The sequence below is a fragment of the Protomyctophum bolini genome, assembly GCF_963924005.1.
Source record: "Protomyctophum bolini genome assembly, chromosome: 3".
NCBI lineage: Eukaryota > Metazoa > Chordata > Actinopteri > Myctophiformes > Myctophidae > Protomyctophum > Protomyctophum bolini.
This window is the reverse complement of record NC_137864.1, coordinates 9162813-9181716: the sequence shown is the minus strand read 5'-3', so window position 1 is coordinate 9181716 and position 18904 is coordinate 9162813. Positions and strand designations below refer to the sequence as shown.

Genomic DNA, 18904 nt, shown 5'->3' with positions numbered 1-18904 from the left:
AAAGCCAAAGAACACAAAATATCTACAAAAATGTGTTTTAAATGTCACAATCCCTTTAAGTCTTGTGCTCGAATAACGCCTTCATACTTTCACCTAGAAACTTAACCTAGAAAGTGAATGTATTTATTTGTGCATGCTGCTACCCGTTTAAGTGCACTATATTTTGCAATGGGTTTATAAAATGGTAAATGGTGAGTTGGACCCAGAATTGAAACCTCACAAAAAGGTATTCACAAGACAAAGTAATGAATACAAGAAACAACAGGATACGATTCTTGCCACCTTTATTGAATACAGTGAGTCATATTTTATGACTGTATGGTCGCTTGAATAAGAAACAACAACATACTGTTGTTTCACCTTTGTTGAATACAATGGGTCATATTTTATGACTTTGTATGGTGACTTGAATTGTAGAACTTATTCAGCAGCTTCTTTTCCCTGCAACGATAGGACAATAATGTTAGATAGATATTCAATATGAATCTTTAGATAATCTTAGTTGAAGATAATGAACCTTCAGTTCATATTGAACTTGTATTACCTTGGCGTCACGACTTTTAGTTCTCATCTTGTTGACCTGGCATTCAGCGATGTCTGCACGCTCCTCCGCCTCTTCTAGCTCATGCTGAATCTTCCTGCTCTTGGTCAGGTGAGAGTTGGCTGCTTCCTCCTACAATATGATAGACATGGTTCAAAGCCTCAATATTTGAAAAGAGCACCTTGCAATTAGAAGCGAAACAAGACGATTTCAGGAATTTGTAATGTGCAGTTGTGGCTATTACAGTGGTCCATGCAGCATTTCCATTAGTGCCTTGGGACCACAAGAATTAGCCTCGACAGGTATTCATTGGAATGGCACTATCATGGCTTTATTCTTGTTCGGCCCCCCGAGCCAAAAACATTCTCAGCTTACAGGAAACAACATTTAATGATTTCAGTCTATTTTGGAAATGTTTTACTGTTATGCCTGAAACAAATTGCCTTTGTCCGCAGCATGTGTGCCGTGTTTAGCAGCAGCATGCTTCTTTCAGCACCCATGTTGTTACAGTCCCAGGTTCTACAACGCCCATGCAGTGTACAGTGCAGTGCAGTGCAGTTTCACTGTGTGCGTGTCATACAGCACAAGCATGGCAAGCTATAAATGCAATGTGCCACTTGTGGAAAGCAGCAACATGGACACTGAACAATGCTCTGTTGTTGGTCATGTTGACATTACATAAATGATTCCTGTAGTTAAACTATGATAACACCACACGTCACAAAGATGTAGATGTGTCTTACCGCTTCCTCCGCCTGCCTCTTGAAGGCCTTCACCTTCATCTGCAGCTTGTCTACCAGATCCTGAAGCCGGGCAAGATTTTTCTTGTCCTCTTCAGTCTGAAGTGAGAGAGAATTTATAACGTTAGTTGTATGTCCATGCGATCTCTGTTCATTTTGTCGGTGTCACGATGGTCATTAAAGTGAGCATGATAATATAGTAGTGTACCTGGTATGACAGCTCCTTCACTCTCCTCTCGTACTTGCGGACTCCTTTAATAGCGTCTGCTCCTCCTCGCCCTGCATTTTCAACCTCTGCCTCCAGTTCTCGCACCTTCACAGTTGAATGATACATTATGAAATGATTTCTTCTTAATATTTCATTGACTATAAGCCGTGTTGAAGTAAAACTACACCTTACCCTGCTCTCCAGTTTCTGGAGCTGCTTCTTGCCTCCCTTCATGGCCAGGTTCTCAGCCTCGTCGAGGCGGTGCTGCAGGTCCTTGACCGAGACCTCCAGGTTCTTCTTCATCCTCTCCAGGTGAGAGCTGGTGTCCTGCTCCTTCTTCAGCTCCTCGGCCATCATGGCTGCCTGGAAAGGAGATAAAATATACAGTACATGAAAATGTGGACTCGAGACCAAACTCTATAGATATACTTATAATAACAGTGTATTAACCCATGTAGACCTGAGACCGATTCTATAACCTAACATATGGTTTTCTGAAAACCTAATAAAATAAATACAAAATTATGATGCTGTATGAGACTCAGGTGCATGAGACACAGAGGTGGTATGAAAGGTATAACAACAATGAAAGGTATAACAACGTATAGGTTACACCAGGTCTAAATGGGTTTACTTTATATATATATGTGAAATGGTAGAATGGATAAGGGGTGGAGCTCCTAACTTACATCAGTGATGGCCTTCTTGGCCTTCTCCTCAGCGTTCCTTGCTTCTTGAACACTGTCGTCCACTTCACCTTGGACCTGCATCAGGTCGGTTTCAAGTTTCTTCTTGGTGTTCAAAAGGCTTGTGTTCTAAAAAAAAGAAAGAAAATAAAGATTCGGTTTAGCAATGTTTGTGTGCATGACTTGTATGTTGGATATGTTGAGAGTTTTCTTTCATGGACTTACCTGGGAGTGCAACAGGCCAGCACGTTCACAGATGTCCACCAGTTCTTGCTCGGCCACTTTGCGGCCTCTCTCCGTCTGTTCCAGAGCCACTCTCAGCTCCTCGATCTCAGCGACCATGAGGCCGTTCCTGCGCTCCACCATGGCGGCTTGTTCATTCACGTCACCCTGGCTTCTGCACGCATCGTCGAGGTGCAGTTGGGCATCCTAAAACAAATCACATTTGAGGTGGTCATGTTAAGAGAAAAATCAGAATGTTTTCAGATATTCGGAGCAGTTCCGTTGTTTGAATGTGTCTTAACGAATATGTTTCTAACTACTATGTTTTGTACCTTAAACTGTCCCTGGACGTTCCTCAGCTGCTTCTGGGCCTCGGCAGCCTGGCGGTTGGCGTGGCTCAGCTGAACCTCCATCTCGTTCAGGTCTCCCTCCATCTTCTTCTTGATTCTCAGGGCATCGTTTCTGCTCCTGACCTCAGAGTCCAGAGTGCACTGCATGGTGTCGGTCACCCTCTGGCTGTTCCTCTTGATCTGCTCCATCTCTTCGTCCTTCTCTGCCAGCTTTCTGTCCACCTCACCCTTGATCTGGTTGAGCTCCAGCTGGACCCGAAGAATCTTAGACTCCTCGTGCTCCAGAGTACCCTGAAATGTAATACAGGATCAAAAGGTTATAGGATGTTTTAATGTAACATTGATCATATACTCATTACTCCTACACTGTTTGAATATAAAACCTGAAATCTAAAATATGGTGCATTGTTCATCTAGGAGCTAAATGTGTTACCTCAGCTTCCTCCAGGGCTGTCTGGATCTCTGACTTCTCTGTCTCCACTTGTTTCTTGGACTTCTCCAGCTCATGGATGTTCTTTCCAGTCTCACCGATCTGTTCAGTCAGGTCTGAGATCTCCTCTGCAGTGGGTTGAAAATAATGAGTGAATTAACTTTCCATTCAGAAATTATTTTGTATTTGCATTTGAATAAAGTTGTAGCCTGATCCACAATTGATCTGTTCTCCCCCCTTTTTTTTTACAGTTATTAAAAGAATGTGGTAGAGAAAACTCACGTTGCAGGTTCTTGTTCTCACGCTTCATGGTCTCCAGTTGGTCCAGAGACTCCTCGTATGAGTTCTTCATCTTAAACAACTCAGTGCCGAGACTACGAGCCTCTTTCTGCGCTCCCTCCAACTCCGCCATGCCCTCTTCATGTTTCTGCTTCCATTCTGCCAAGACCTGCACAGGAGCAGTAATGAAATGTGTCATTTACCCTCTCTTTATAAGGACCTGCACAGCATTTGAAATGTGTCAATTACCCCGACTTTAAGGAGGCAAGAATGATTTTTGTTTTAAAATAATGTATGTCAAAGCACCTTATCGAAGTTCCTCTGTTTCTTGTCGAGGTTGGCGGCCAAACCATTGGCCCTCTCCACATCGATCATGAGGTCTTCCACTTCACCCTGGAGTCTCTGCTTGGTCTTCTCCAGAGAGGCACACTTGGAATTCACAGCCTCGATTTGCTCCTCGGCCTCCTGGAGACGCTGGGCGAGCTTCTTCCTGTTGGTCGGTTTTGAATGGAATCAAATCATTGTGAGCAATATTTTGTTACAGTGAGGGGAACCCTTTTCATATCAAGGCCCATTATTGATGCAGCATCTGCATCATGCAGATCTAGCCTTGCAGACCTAAAGCTAAAGGATATTTTGGTGTAATCTGGTGTAAACAACACTGATCACTTACTTGGCCTCCTCCAGCTCCTCTGTGCGTTGGACAGCATCGGTCTCGTACTTGCTCCTCCACTGAGACACCTCAGCGTTGGCCTTGGACATTCCACGCTGCAGCTCAGCCTTGGCCTCCTGCTCCTCCTCAAACTGCTCCCTCAGGAGGTCACAGTCGTGGCGAGCTGATTGCACGGCGTGGGCGAGGGCGTTCTTTGCCTGGCAAAAGAAAAAAATTGCAAAATAATGTCAGACGGATAAAATTACAAAAAGACGGAATTAGGCCCGCCTATTCATATAATATAAACAAATAAAAGAAAAGGCCTCACCTTAACCTCCTCTTCAACAAGTCTCTTCAACTCCTCAATCTGTTGGGTGAAGGCCTGCTTGCCTCTGGTGAGCTGAGAGACGAGAGCTTCTTTCTCCTCAAGTTGACGAGCAAACTCACCTGGTTCGACATTTTTATGTTAGTTTCAATCATGTAAATAATCTTTGATCAATACATATTCCTTATATTCCTGGGAGAACTGCTGATCAAAGCATTATCTCTATATCATGACATTTGCTCAAGTGCCTACATGAAAGAAATACATGTAGGTGCACATTTACCATTTTCAGTCAACAGTCTTGCTCTCTGAGCTCCAATATCATTGATCTGGCGAACATTCTCATCACTCTTGGACTTGATTTCACTGAATTGGTCCTCAAGGGTGCGGCACATCTTCTCAAGATTTCCCTGTTAACATTGGACACATTCAATCACTGAAGTAACCTACAATGTATTGTCTCATTTTTTTCCCCCCCTAAAGTATTTTATCAAGAATTAACACACACTAATCTATTCTACCTTTGCCTTGGCGACGGCTTCCATGTTGCTCGACAGGTCATCGATCTCCATCTTGTATTCACTCTTCTCCTTCTCCAGCTTCTGCTTGACGCGCTGGAGGTTGTCGATCTGCTCGCCCAGCTCTGCGACGCTGTCCGCCTGTTTCTTGCGGAGAGCAGAAGCGGTGGCCTCGTGCTGCAGGGTGGACTCTTCGAGGTCACGGCGCAGCTTCTGGAACTCACCCTCACGCTTCTTGTTCATCTCGATCTGAGCGCAGGTGGCGCCGCCGGCCTCCTCCAGCCTCTCGCTGATCTCCTCCAGTTCCCTGGAGAGATCGGCTCTCTGCTTCTCAACCTTGGCCCGAGCGGCGCGCTCTGCCTCGATCTCCTCCTCCAGTTCTTCAATACGAGCCTTTCAAATTAATGGACATGTTAAAATTCACATTTATCACTAAAATCCTAATTTACCTTATCATCAATCATAAAAAATATATACCTGGAGTTCTTTGATTTTCTTCTGCAGCTGGGCCCCCATAGATTGCTCATCCTCAATCTTACTCAGAAGCTGGCTTACTTCGAAGTCCTTCCTATGGAATACAGTAATACATATACACGTTAGTGGCAGCTTTTCTCCATGGCATTTCATATTATTATTAGGGGTCCAGCCCTTATTGTTATCGTAAAGATTCCGCTGTTTTAACAGTTTTGGCAGTTCTGAGCTATCGTTTTTCACGAAATTTGATGGTTGGTAGAGGGTTGTGAGGATTTTTTATGATTTGCTCGATCCATTGCATGTCATATTTCATACATCATCCACGGAATGTGAACGGTTCTGGAGTTACTTGGATTACAGACGTACGTACACACACAGACAGAGACGTGGTGCATTTATAGTTAAGATTGTGCTGCACATTACTTCTTTATCTTCTCATCAGACTGCTGCTTGTCATTCTCCAGATCCATGATGGCTTCCTGGGCCAGTTTCAGATCTCCCTCAAGCTTTCTCTTGGTTCTCTCCAGGTCCATGCGGAGCTTCTTCTCTTGCTCCAGAGAACCCTCCAACTGCACAGCAATATATTTGTCTTATTATTCGGTACGACAATAAACACACCGTATTCAAATTTGAAACATCCAATTGACTTGATAAACTCACGTCGTCAACTTGCTGTTCCAGCTTGGTCTTGGCCTTGGTCAGAGTGTTGACCTTGTCCTCCTCTGACTGCAGGTCATCCAGGGTCTGCTGATGTGCTTCTTGGAGCGCCTTCTTCTCCTTGGTCAGCTTAGCAAGACCCTCGTCCTGGGAGGCCATCTCCTCGGTCAGGTTTTTCACCTTTAGGCGAAGAAGCACAACGAATGGGTCATTATTGTTCTAGAACTTGATAAGACCACTACGCTAGAGTGTACCATCGTGAATTGATCATTATTGTTCTATAACTTGACAAGACGGCTACAGTGTATAATCTATTCTATACCTTGTTTTCAGTGGCGTGTTTCTCCTTCTCCACTTTGGCCAAGGTGAGTTCCAGGTCGTCGATGTCCTTCTTGAGCTCAGAGCATTCGTCCTCCAGTTTCCTCTTCTTGGCGGTCACTTCAGCGTTGATCTCCTCCTCATCCTCCAGTCTCTCGCTCGTCTCTTTGAGCTTTGCCTCCAACTGGATCTTACTTTTAATAAGACCCTCACATCTCTCCTCAGCATCATTCAGAGCCTCGTCTCCCTAGTTGTCAATGAAAAGGATACGTGAGGGACATGTCGAGCATTTGTTCTGGGTGAGATATATCAGATTTGTTTTGCAGCTGCCTCCTTGGGGGACTGCCATGCCATCTACATTAGATATCATAACATATATAAGATCGGATGATAAACATATAATTAGAAAGGGTATCTTTGAAAAACCAAGAAAAGGTCCTGCACACTGTCAAAATGTTGCTCTTTTTTGGGTCGACGTTTCGGTCGATTCGACCTTAGTGTAGCTACTTACTGATGACGCTGCCAGTGCAAGGCCATTCTTCTCCTGGGTTAGAGCCACCAGCTTCTCTTCCAGGCTCTTCTTCGAGGCCAGGGCAGTGGCCAGGTCAGTCGTCATCTTTTCATAGTTCTCCTTCATCGCTGACAGCTCCTTCTCAGTCTCAGCGCTCTGCAGAAGAGGCTTGATCTTGTAGTAGACCTTCATCCATGGCCAGTGTTTCACAGAGACGAACGAGCGGAGGTTGAACTGGATGGTGTAAACAGCGTCTCTGTGGAAAACAGTTTCAGTGGATCATGATCGAGGGTTTCCAGGTAATACAACTGCAGGCTGTGGCTATAGTTTATATTATTGTGTCATAGTTGTTACTATTGTTGTTATTACTGCTCGAGGGTTCTTCTCTTGTTTTTTCCTTGCCACGGTCACGAAAAGTTTGTTCGGCAATGTTTGATATTTTATTAGTGATTTGACACTTCCAATATTGAATTGATGTTTTCAAAGTACCTTATCTTCGTCATCTTCGCAAACTCCTTCCTCATGAGGTAAGCTCGTGCGAGAGCCTGAGTCATGGTGACCAGAGTGAACAGCTTTGCATCTCGCATCTCCTCTAGCGTACCCAGCAGACCAGCTTTGAAGAACACCTGAACACAATGTTACAAACAATCTATTAGAGTAATGTTAACTACTACTCCTTTGACACACACAAAACAGAAAAAGTGCAAAACTATGGCACCCCATCTTTAAACCAGATTCACAGTGTATTTACCTTGGTGTGTCCAAACTTGTACTCCTCAACAGGGACATCAATGGACCCGAGCAGCTTTTCTGAAGCTTTCTTGTTGTCCATGAACGCGCCATCAGGGCACGCGCTGGCGTTCAGTACTTTGTACCTGTTTTATAAAAGTTCTTGGTCATTTTGCTCTGGAATTACTTTATACAAGTGGGTCATTTTGCGTTATTAGGTTTTGGAACTTAAACGCTGCTGGAAAAAGGAATAAATACCTCTGCTTGAAGTCAGCGTATGGGATCCTGCTGGGGAAGCCCTTTCTACAGATCCTGATGCCCTCCAGGACACCGTTACACCTCAGCTGATGGATGACCAGGAAGTTCTCCATCAATCCTGTATACAGTAGATGTTGCTTCATTATTAGAAGAACAAACTCTGGCCAAAGTTGCATTGAATTGCCTCACAATCAATCATAGTCTACATTTGTATTTTCTGTGTTTACCTGGAGTCTTGGACTCATTGGGAATCAGGCAACGCACAAAGTGAGGATGAGTGCTCCTCAGGTTTGACATCAACATGTGCAAGTTTGCCTATTGAGACATAAAAGAGCCAATTTGGCTTGTCATTAGTAAAAAAGTCATACAATATTGCAATTTTTCCTCCACTGCAATTATTTGAACTCTTTAGATACTAGTTACTTTTCAGATTTAGGTTTTTCTAAAACATACATTAACCACTTAACCCCTATTTTAAACATCAGCCACAACCGAAATAGCTTAATTTCAACATGAGAGTGAGACGTGCCTATTTCTTATATAATGTTCATAATAATAATGCTTCATTCTTACAGGAATATATTGTTTATAATAATAAATACAAATTCTTACCCTGAAAGCGCTAGACACAGTCTGCATGGAACCACCCTTCTTCTTGCCTCCCTTCTTTGTGTTATCTGTTTATATTTGTTGGAATCATGAGTTATCATTAGTCCTACAGAATGAAAATTCCTTCCTTCTTGCCAGATTCTGAGAGTTTATAATAGGGACAGGCTGTCATTGCTTAAGTCCAGTCCCTCTGTGTTCCTGTTGGCTGGCCTTTAAACAGCCTTATAATAACCCAGCATGCTAAAGGCCCCAGCATCCCAGAACACATTATATTATATTATATGAATAAACATACCTTCAGGCTCAGGTGGGGGATAGAACACAGAGAGCAGTTTAACTGAAGACTTCTGGAACAGCTGAATGACAGAGTCGTTCAGAGGATCCTTGTTCTTCTCCAGCCATCCTGTGATGCTGTAGTCCACAACGCCAGCGTAGTGGCACAGGGAGAAGTGAGCCTCGCCCTTGCCTTTACCAGGCTTGGGCTTCTCAAAGGCCTTGTTCTTCCCCAGATGCTGGTCAATCAGCTTCTCGGCGAAGGTTTTGTCTGAAGACTTCGGGAACATGCACTGCTCTTCAAGGATGGAGAAGATACCCAAGGGCTATGTAAAGGAGACAAAAAAAAGATACCAAAAACAATATTAACATCATGTCCATTTAACTAAAGCACAAAATAATTGTATACCTTCTCAATATTTGGACTTGGGTCCATGGTAATACATACAAATATAATAATTGTATACCTTCTCAATATTTGGGCTTGAAACCATGGTAATACATACAAATATAATAATTGTATACCTTCTCAATCAGCTCAATGCAGACAGCCAAATCCATTCCGAAGTCAACGAGATCCCAGGGAATTCCCTCTTTCAAGTACTCTTCTTGTTCCAGAACAAACATGGTGTGGTTGAAAAACTGTTGCAGTTTCTCATTGGTGAAGTTGATGCACAGCTGCTCCAGGGTGTTGAACTGTGAGGGGAAATATATTATTAGCCCAAATTGCCAATCACTTCTAATTGTAATTAATCTCCCACTTAAAACAAGTCCATGCTTACATCAAAGATCTCAAAACCAGCGATGTCCAGCACACCGATGTAGAAGTTTCTCTGCTGCTTGGTGTCCAGCATCTCGTTGATCCTAATGACCATCCAAAAGAACTCTTTCTCATAGATGGACTTGGCCAAGGCACCGACTGAGTTCATGACCTAAGGAAATAGGAACATTATGCGTAGGGGTGTGAATTACACACTTTACAATTTAGACATTTAGGAAACTCTTAATCCAGAGCCATGGGAATCATGCAACGTACTCACCTGTGGCACAGTTTGTCCTTTAGTGACATACTCGTTTCCCACTTTCACTCTGGGGTAGCAATACGCCTTAAGCATCTCAGCTGAGTTGATACCCAACAGGTAGCCAATCTTGTCAGCCTCTGGGGAAAAAAAGGTCATACAATTTGCAATTTAGGCATTTAGCAGACGCTCATAATCCAAAGAGCAATTTACAGTAAGCAAGGGCAACACAGGCTAGTAATCTATAGAATCATAGGTTAACCAAATAATCACCCTAATAATAATAATAATAATTGAAGATATATTTTGGTTAGGTTTGAGTATTAATAATCATAAAGGTGCAGCTCACCCTCTGTGCCGTCAGGTTCGGCCTGCTCCTCACGCTGCTTCTGCTTGAACCTCATGACTCCGTGGTGCATGACTGCGCCGGTGAACTTGTAGATCAGCTGTTTCTCCTCACCGTTGAAGCCCAGGATGTCAATAGCTTCCTGATGTCAATTAGCAGAGATGTGTTCAAAAGATTGAGATTAGGCATTAGAGTGCTCGTCGGGGGTCCGACAAGCACTGCTTGGGAAGCACTGCTTTAGAGAATACATTTTGCAGAGCAACTGACAGTGCAGATAGTGAGTGACCCTTAGAAAGATTAAATAATGTCCACTTACGTCAGTAGCCTCGAGCTCAGTCTTGTCGTCAATGCTGGCCACAGTGATCACACCCATGCTGATCAGCGGGAAGTCATAGGGGTTGGTGGTGATCAGACACATTTCTGAAAAGGGAGTAAAAAAAAAGGGGTGAACATGTGTTTTTATTCATCAATTTATGTTCTCACTGCATCGTCAGTCATTTCACTTACCAACAATCTCAGGTTTGTGGTTGGTCATCATCTGGAAAAAGATGTGGTAACCTCTCTCTGCAGCAAGCTGGTAGGTCACTCTGGACTTCTCCAGCAGATCTATATGAGTTCAGGGTTGTACATGATAACTCATAACTAATAATAATAATAATGTGTTGTACATAACTCAGAATAATTTAAATGGGTTGTGCATTACTCAAAATGTAATCCTCAAATAAAAGCATCATTTATCATCTGTGAACTATTGTATTCATCTGTATACTTACATGTCTCAATATCAGCACTGGCCAGTTTACCCGTTGTGCCGAAATGGATTCTGATGAATTTACCCTGTTTGATATAGCACAATTTGTTGCATCCAATCCATCTACATTGTGGAATTATTGCAGGTCTCAAAATATATGTAATAATATGTATAAAATTTTACACTTACAAAGCGAGAGGAGTTGTCATTCCTCACAGTCTTGGCATTACCATAGGACTCCAGCAAGGGATTGGCTGCAATAATCTGATCCTCCAGTGACCCCTAGAATGTTTTAGACATTGCCAAGTTTAAAGTTTGGTCAGAGTAAATGCTTTATGTTCAAAACATGTATTTGTTAAAGAAAAAACAAATCATATACCTTGATTTTACCGCTATCGCCTGCCGCTTTCTCTCCACCAGAACTAGCTGTTGCAAAGTACTGGATGACACGTTTGGTGTTCACAGTCTTTCCAGCACCGGATTCTCCACTGTATATAAATGCATACATACAGAGAAATGCAGTTAGTGAATTTGTGTAGGCCTACAATGATCTTTTTTGAATGCCTATGTGATGGAAACTTACGTGATAAGGACAGACTGGTTCTCTTTATCTGTAAAATGTAAATCAAAACGTTTAATCATAGTTACAGCACAAGACCATTATAGTTTCCTGCAGCAATGCAGGCATGCTGTTAATGATGGTAAATCACATTCTCCTGTAGTATTGTGATTATACAACAGCTACCCTAAAACCCCTTATGTAAACTCAATTTCAAACTAAGATATTCAATAATTTCTTTAATGACAGATGTAGCTGCTATGACCGAAAATGTCCCTTGAAAAAGGAAGATTTTCTTATTTAAGCACGGCTAGATGTCCATTTCAACCCATCAGATTTCTTCTTCGAAACTACCTGTTGATATAAATATATATTTTTACATTGTACCGACTAGTACGTACCCATCAGCATGAACTGATAAGCGTTGTCAGAGACAGAGTAGATGTGGGGTGGAGCCTCAATACGCTTCTTGCCTCTGTAGGCATTTACAACCTCCTGGTCGTACACTGGGAGCCACTTGTAGGGGTTCACAGTTGCACAAAACAAACCGGAGTAGGTCTGAAGGGGAGAAAGAACAGAGAGAGAACATTTACATCATACAACATAGCACTGAGCATGCCACACACTGTATCTCTGGGACAATGGATCAAGTGGCAGTGAGCAAGTTAAATTCAGAACCTGTTTGTTTGAATTTGTTTTCACTTGATGACATAAACTTGTACTCTGAGTCTTTACTTTTCTTTCTTTGCTATCTACGAGTGCAATACGGTGCTGTTCTTAGCATGTAGGAAAAGCTTACATAGATCATCCATGCTGCATAACGCTCTTTGAGGTTATACAGGACAGTGGCTTCATTGAGGTGGGTCATCATGGCCATGTCCTCAATCTTGTCATACTTGGGAGGGTTCATAGGAGTGACGTCGGCCTCGGGGACAGTTCTTTCCTAAAATAAAATAAAATAAAATAAAAATAAACTTTAGAATGTGTTATGATTAGAGCGCTACTGTGCCACAATTTCATGTTAGAATACACCTGTACCTACCTCCTTCTTGCCGTCGAGCAGTGCTACAGTGATTTTGCCACCGTCCTTCTTTATAATTTTACATTTGATGTACAGCTCTTTCTTGTCAACCACATATGCTGCCGTTTTGCCATCAAAGGGGGCCGACTGAGCCTCCATTCTCTCCTTCTCTGGCTTACGGAGGTAAATGGCAGCCTTGCCGTACTGCTCCATCTCTGCGTCGGTACTCATGGTGGCGGCTTTCTGTCGACAGACAAATAGATTGATTAGTTGATGCCTTTGCTGCAGTGTTGATTTTGTCGACTAATACTATGACAAAATGTTCGTCGACTACCTTTTTTCACTGACGAAAACTAAATGGAAACTAAATTAAAACTAAGCTATGATGACTAAAACTAAGACTAAATAATACTGACAATTTCATCAACAAATAAAATCTAGACTAAAATGTTAGGAAGGGACTAGTGGACAAGAAATCGCGTATAAGTAATTTTACACTTAGTTGCATGCTGAAAATAGCAGATCTACAAGCTTACAACACGTCGCAGCAAGTGTAAAATCAGCCATTACGACAGCATTAAGTTTCATTCCAAAGACTATAACTAAACTAAAATCAAAATGTACTGCCAAAAACAACATTGCTTTGCTGACTTGAGATCTGTGCCGATAATTGTAGGACTACAGTATGTAATATGTATAGGACTATTATTGTAGGTTTCATAGAAGAATATGAACTCACTTTTTCCCTTATACCAGTAGTGGTGGAATCTTGTGTGCAACCCCTGTGTGGGTGGAAAAACACATCATTTTGAAGACATTAACACGAGTTGAATGATTTAATACAATTTATAATCATGAATTAAATTGGATATATATCCCAATGTTCATTCTTGCCACACATCACATTGTAAGAGAGATGTTTTTAAATGTGGCATTAGTTCCACACCTGAATAGAGGATCATTTCAAAATTCAATATTATTTAGACGCAAGGAAATTAAGTTATACTTTCCCATTTTTTGTTTGTTTTAGTTTTTTTTGCTCATTCTTAATTCCACCAAGTTATGTTTTTTTCTTTCATTTTTTAGGATTCAAATTTTTATTGGTTTTTTAGTTTAGTCACAAGGGAATAACTGAGAATGTACCTAGAATAACCATACAAACAATTAAGACAACAAATTAAACAAAACTAGATTTTATTATATTTTACTGCATTCACATGGGCACAGATTCACAGCATATTTGTCGCTTTGTATCTTTGTATCTGAAGTTGAAGCCAGTTCAACTTATTTGTAGCTTTTTGCATCTTTTGCAGCAGCTATACAAACATCAGATTTGCTCTGTATCTTTGTATTTGCCCATCTGAACGCAGCATTACACTACATGTATGTATGAATTTAGTTTACATTCAGAGGTGTTTAGACCAGCCAAACTGTATTGTTACTTTAACTCATGAAGACCTGAGCCCTACAAATGCCTTCTAATTCCGTTCTTCTGACACCTTCAAGATGTGGCACAAAGTGCCACATCTTGTAAGTGCTTGTACGTCTGCTATTTTTGAATAGTCAGCGCAAAACAAAACAAAATGAGATGGATGCTTTCCCGGTTTTAATGGGTTAAAATAATAATAACTCTAGTAGATATCAAAGTACAAATTATTATTTAAATAATCACAACATAATCGAAATGTCTATAAATTGAAATGAATGTGTACGGACTAGTCATGTTAAAAATGAATAGCTAACATGTGTAATAGATTTTTTCATGCAATAGCTAACATCACTGAAACATCAGTGAAAGCATTTCTATGACTATATGATGGACATCAGTAAGGACAGATAAGAGGCTCACTCACCTCCAAGAAGAACTCAGTACTCCTCTGCAGTGGGTTCCTTGTCAACCATCTGAGCAGGCTTATATATTGGCTGCTAATTGCAGACTATGCAGAAAAAGTTTCAGGTTCCTCCCATTCCTGCTGACATACGATAGGCCTACTGTACCCTCTGTTCTTTATGTCCAACGAATAAGGTATGGTATGGAAATAGTACAACTGCCAGGGTGGTGGGATGCTCTTCATTTGGAACAAGGTTGTTATAGTTCACTAAAACTAACACAATAACGAAAAATGTAAATACATTTACATTAACTGAACTAAATAAAAACTATAATAAAAAATCAAACTTGTGTGTTTACAAAACTGACTAAAACAAACTGAACCATTTCAGTTTGTTTTAGTCAGTTTTGTAAACACACAAGTTTGGTTTTTTATTACAAAATGCCCCTTTTTAAAAATATTTGTAAATGGCATCTTTTGTTGAGTTATACTCTGACCTTTTGGAATCCTGCACCTGACGATAACCCAAAGTATGACGAAAAACTAATTATGAAAAATCCCAAACTATGATATGCTTCAGTCTTGAATTACTTCATGTCTTGTCAGATAATTGACAAGGTTGGTGGTGTGCTGGGTTTCTTCATTTAGTAAAGGCATTAGTAATCTTTGTCTATATTAGGCCTACTATATACTGTATTACTGAATGTCTCATCAGATACATATTTTGGAACATGTTAATATTCCTTGAGGAAGATACATGACTAAGTACTCAAATACTGCATTGAGTATAACTTTTAGGAGGTTGTAATTTTAGTTGAGTATTTCCATTGAATGCTACGTCATACTTCTACTGCACTGCATTTCAGGACGAAACCTCACTGTATTTTACAGCTTTAGTTACACTTTGGGGTGTTGATGTTTTTGTACTCATGGTTCAGGTGTTTATGAGTTGTTAACTGCTCTAACAAATAGTCACTCAGTTCACTGTCACTTTTACTGGCCCATAAAGTTATTTACATGCCTTGTACTCATCACATCAGCATGCAGTAGCCTACCTTTCAGCATACGTATGTATACAGTCATTCTTTTAATTAACAGACTGTAACAGATCATTCTTTGAGCATTTATTTTTGAGGGGCGCATGCCCAGCTTTATAAAAAGTATATACTCTAAAACAACTCTCAGCGTAATCACTGGGATGCCTACTACTGTCCAGGTTATAAGCAAATCCTTTAAATATAGTATTGCTCTTGCTAGGATTGGCCTCCTATTTACTTTAAATAATTATACATTTTGGAATTAGACAAAAACAAAACTGCGTGAATCCAATTAAGGTTTCATGGGGTAGGCAATTGATTATTATATATATATATATATATATATATATATATATGGCTGAGCTACCTCTTGGCTTCAAACTCAGGAGTTTTAAAATCTTTTAAAAAGTGGAAATCTGGTTGCCTCACACACTAGGCCTACAGGAAAATCCTTTATGATTATTGTATACATTATTATTTGCACACAATGATGAAGTGTGTGTGTGTGTGTGTGTGTGTGTGTGTGTGTGTGTGTGTGTGTGTGTGTGTGTGTGTGCGCACCTGCCGCACCACACAATCTCTATATGGTGGCGCTTTATGGGGGGTAAAGTTCCTGACCTCCTTTGTGGAGACTAATTAGTATAGGGTTTCAATTCATCCAGGGTGGTGTCTCCACCTGGGCCTGGCACTCCAACAAAGACAAATGGCCATGTTTGGAAGGCTAAATTTGACGGCTTTCCGTTATCGCTGCTTCAGAAAATAGCCTGGCACGGGCTTCACGGAACTATACATGTCTTCACTCCCTGTAGGGGCAATGTCACTTAATCATTTACTGGCCCATAACGTTATTTCCATTCCTTGTACTCGTCATATTTCATTTCAGCATCACATTTCAGCCTAAATCTGTTCATTTAATGCACAGACTCTGTAACAGGTAAATGCACACACAGCCAAGGCTGATACAGGCTTGTTGTCACAGCTTGCTTATCAAATCAAGCCTATAGTCAGGGCTAGTCAGGGCCGAGTACAGAACTATAGCTGGGCCCCTAAAAAGGTGAAAAGTGAATGACCACTATCAAGGTGTATAGTTTATTTATCAATTACTCACCCCATGAAGCCTTGAATACAAGGAGATTATTCCTGCCTTGAATACAAGGAGATCATTCCTGATCTAATATTGTAATATTTAATTAATTGAAAAAATAATTAGGAGGCCTTACGGCAAAACTATAATTAACATAAAACAACTCTGTGTAATCACTGGGAGGTCTACTACTGCCCAGGTTTTATAAAAAACAGCGCCCCTACTGGCACTCATTCTCGTGCTCATTAACGTCACACGGACACATATAGGTGAACACGGACATTGCTGTTCCTTGGAGTTGTTGCACCACTCAAAAAAAAGAAAGAAAAAAAAAAGAAATGAAAAAGTTAGTCTGGAGCCCATGAGGAGATCAAAGAAGAAAATCTCTGGGGCTCCCCTTCCCCCCCCCCCCCCCCTCTCTCTCTCTCTCTCTCTCTCTCTCTCAATTCTTACTCAGTGTGATTTCCCTGGAGTACAACCACAAGAGCCAGTGCTCAACCTTAACGTTGACACTCACTCAAGTGTGTGTGTGTGTGTGTGTGTGTGTGTGTGTGTGTGTGTGTGTGTGTGCGCGCAACGTGTGTGTGCGTGCATGCATGTGACTGGACATGCAACACAGAGGATATAATGATATGTATGATGTGATTTTTTTTGTACTTTCTAGTGTTTTGTGTCTATGGAGCTAACATACTCTAATAGACCCTCAGGTGTGGTTATAATATTCAAATTACGTCTTCCCTGTGTTTTTATTGCTTTCTTCCTACAATCGAAGAAACACCACTTTAGTGACATCATCATAACCCTAACCCCAGGGGTGAGCTGACGCTATAGGGCTGTCCAAGGCGCCGCCCTGGTAGTTTGAAGATGCACCCAAGCCCGCACAGCCATTCACAGTTTTCACATTAAAATCATTACAAAAATCAGCCTCCTTCCATCTCCGAAACCTAGCTAGAATCCGTCCAATAATACCACTTCCCCATGCTGAAACCCTGGTTCACGCTTTCATCACCTCAAGAATAGACTATACTGCTCTATAATGCTCTTTTCTCCGGTCTACCATCAATAGCAACAAACAGCCTCAGACTTGTCCAAAATGCAGCCGCTAGAGTACTAACAAAGAAAAGGAAATTGGATCACATCACAGTGATCACACCCACTCATATAGAATTACACTGGTTACCCATACAGGCCAGAGCAGACTTCAAGGTGCTCCTCCTGACCTTTAAAGCCCTAAATGGACTTGCTCCACCATCCCCCCCCACGACCTCTACACTCCCAAGATGCTCACATACCACAATACAATAACGGTTGGGGGCAGAGCATTCGCACATTGTGTGAATGCTCATGTAGTGATCACACATCGGTGATCAGTGATCACTACAGGGATGGGAACTTTATGATCTAATGAGCTGATTGGTTACATCAACTGAGCAGCATGAGGAACATGGACAGTGGGGTTTCGTGAGATTTCGTTTAACATTCATAGTCCAATCCAGCTGATGGGACAGGAATGTGTTTCAGTGATACGAATATCACAAAATAGCATTTTCATTCTGTAGGTCAGTGGTTCTCAACCTTTTCAGGTGGCGATCCCCCCAAATAATCATATATTGAACTGGGGACTCCCCACCCTTACAAGCACTTCGACTTAGTGGAACTAGTTATACACTTAGTTCCACAGATAAATGTTGTGAAAATAGCTCGTAAATCATAATTATATTATTTGACAATTTGGCCAATATTTGACCAGTTTTTATAGGAAGCTTATACTATAGTTTGTTGATTACTTTTGATGTAATAGTGGTCTTTTTTCATTTAATTTCTTAATTTTTTTAGGTAATACATGCAGGTTTACAGTAATAAAAAGGTGTTAGAAGGTCAATTATCTTATCACTGTCATCTGACAATGATACTCATTTAGGGATCACCTTTAATAAATTACGAAACGCCCCCCCCCCCCCCCCCCCCCCCCCCCCCCCCCCGTCGGTTCTAACGAGCGACTGTATCCCTCTGTTTAGCTGATTAGTAGCACAAACATATACACACGCACAAACTTCATTTACAGTGTCTCACATGGGTGGTGGAGGGTGACTCATTATGACATAAATTCAATATGCGACTTTCTGCTCCCCTCTTAGTTATGCACTTAATTAACCAGGACACATCTTCTCAAGGATTGTAATTACTGTGCGCGTGCAAGTATTCCCAGGGCTGAAGAAGTTGAATTAAAATAACAATAATCTAGTATATACAATTTATTTTACTTCCGTCTCTCCATCAACTGACGAAACAGCCTCTCACTCTCCTCATCACAATCACATACATTTCCTCCTCCTATCACTCCCATTACTTTTTACTGCCCGTAGTTTGTTTTCCGTTTGCAACAACCCTCTAAGCCAAGGTCTAATTCACACGTACCAAACACCAATCAAGCAAATGTTTGGTCATTGTTACGAAGGAACGAAGTGTCACTCC

General features: G+C 41.3%; 1 protein-coding gene across 1 annotated transcript; it reads right to left on the bottom strand.

Moving 5' to 3' along the window:
* Positions 1 to 420: 420 nt before the first annotated feature.
* Positions 421 to 12707, bottom strand: LOC308313286 (myosin heavy chain, fast skeletal muscle-like; the record flags this gene model as incomplete). Its single annotated transcript, XM_080760323.1, has 39 exons — positions 421 to 441; positions 545 to 673; positions 1285 to 1380; positions 1490 to 1594; positions 1682 to 1852; positions 2179 to 2304; positions 2401 to 2604; positions 2730 to 3038; positions 3181 to 3305; positions 3460 to 3625; positions 3763 to 3946; positions 4130 to 4326; positions 4437 to 4555; positions 4717 to 4843; positions 4955 to 5344; positions 5429 to 5519; positions 5849 to 5994; positions 6086 to 6262; positions 6405 to 6647; positions 6912 to 7167; positions 7401 to 7537; positions 7663 to 7786; positions 7899 to 8016; positions 8126 to 8213; positions 8511 to 8575; positions 8803 to 9106; positions 9306 to 9476; positions 9563 to 9712; positions 9821 to 9939; positions 10149 to 10287; positions 10462 to 10565; positions 10653 to 10751; positions 10919 to 10982; positions 11086 to 11178; positions 11276 to 11384; positions 11480 to 11507; positions 11857 to 12013; positions 12255 to 12398; positions 12498 to 12707. 39 exons carry the CDS (start codon positions 12705 to 12707, stop codon positions 421 to 423), a joined length of 5805 nt encoding a protein of 1934 aa, XP_080616449.1.
* Positions 12708 to 18904: the final 6197 nt, after the last annotated feature.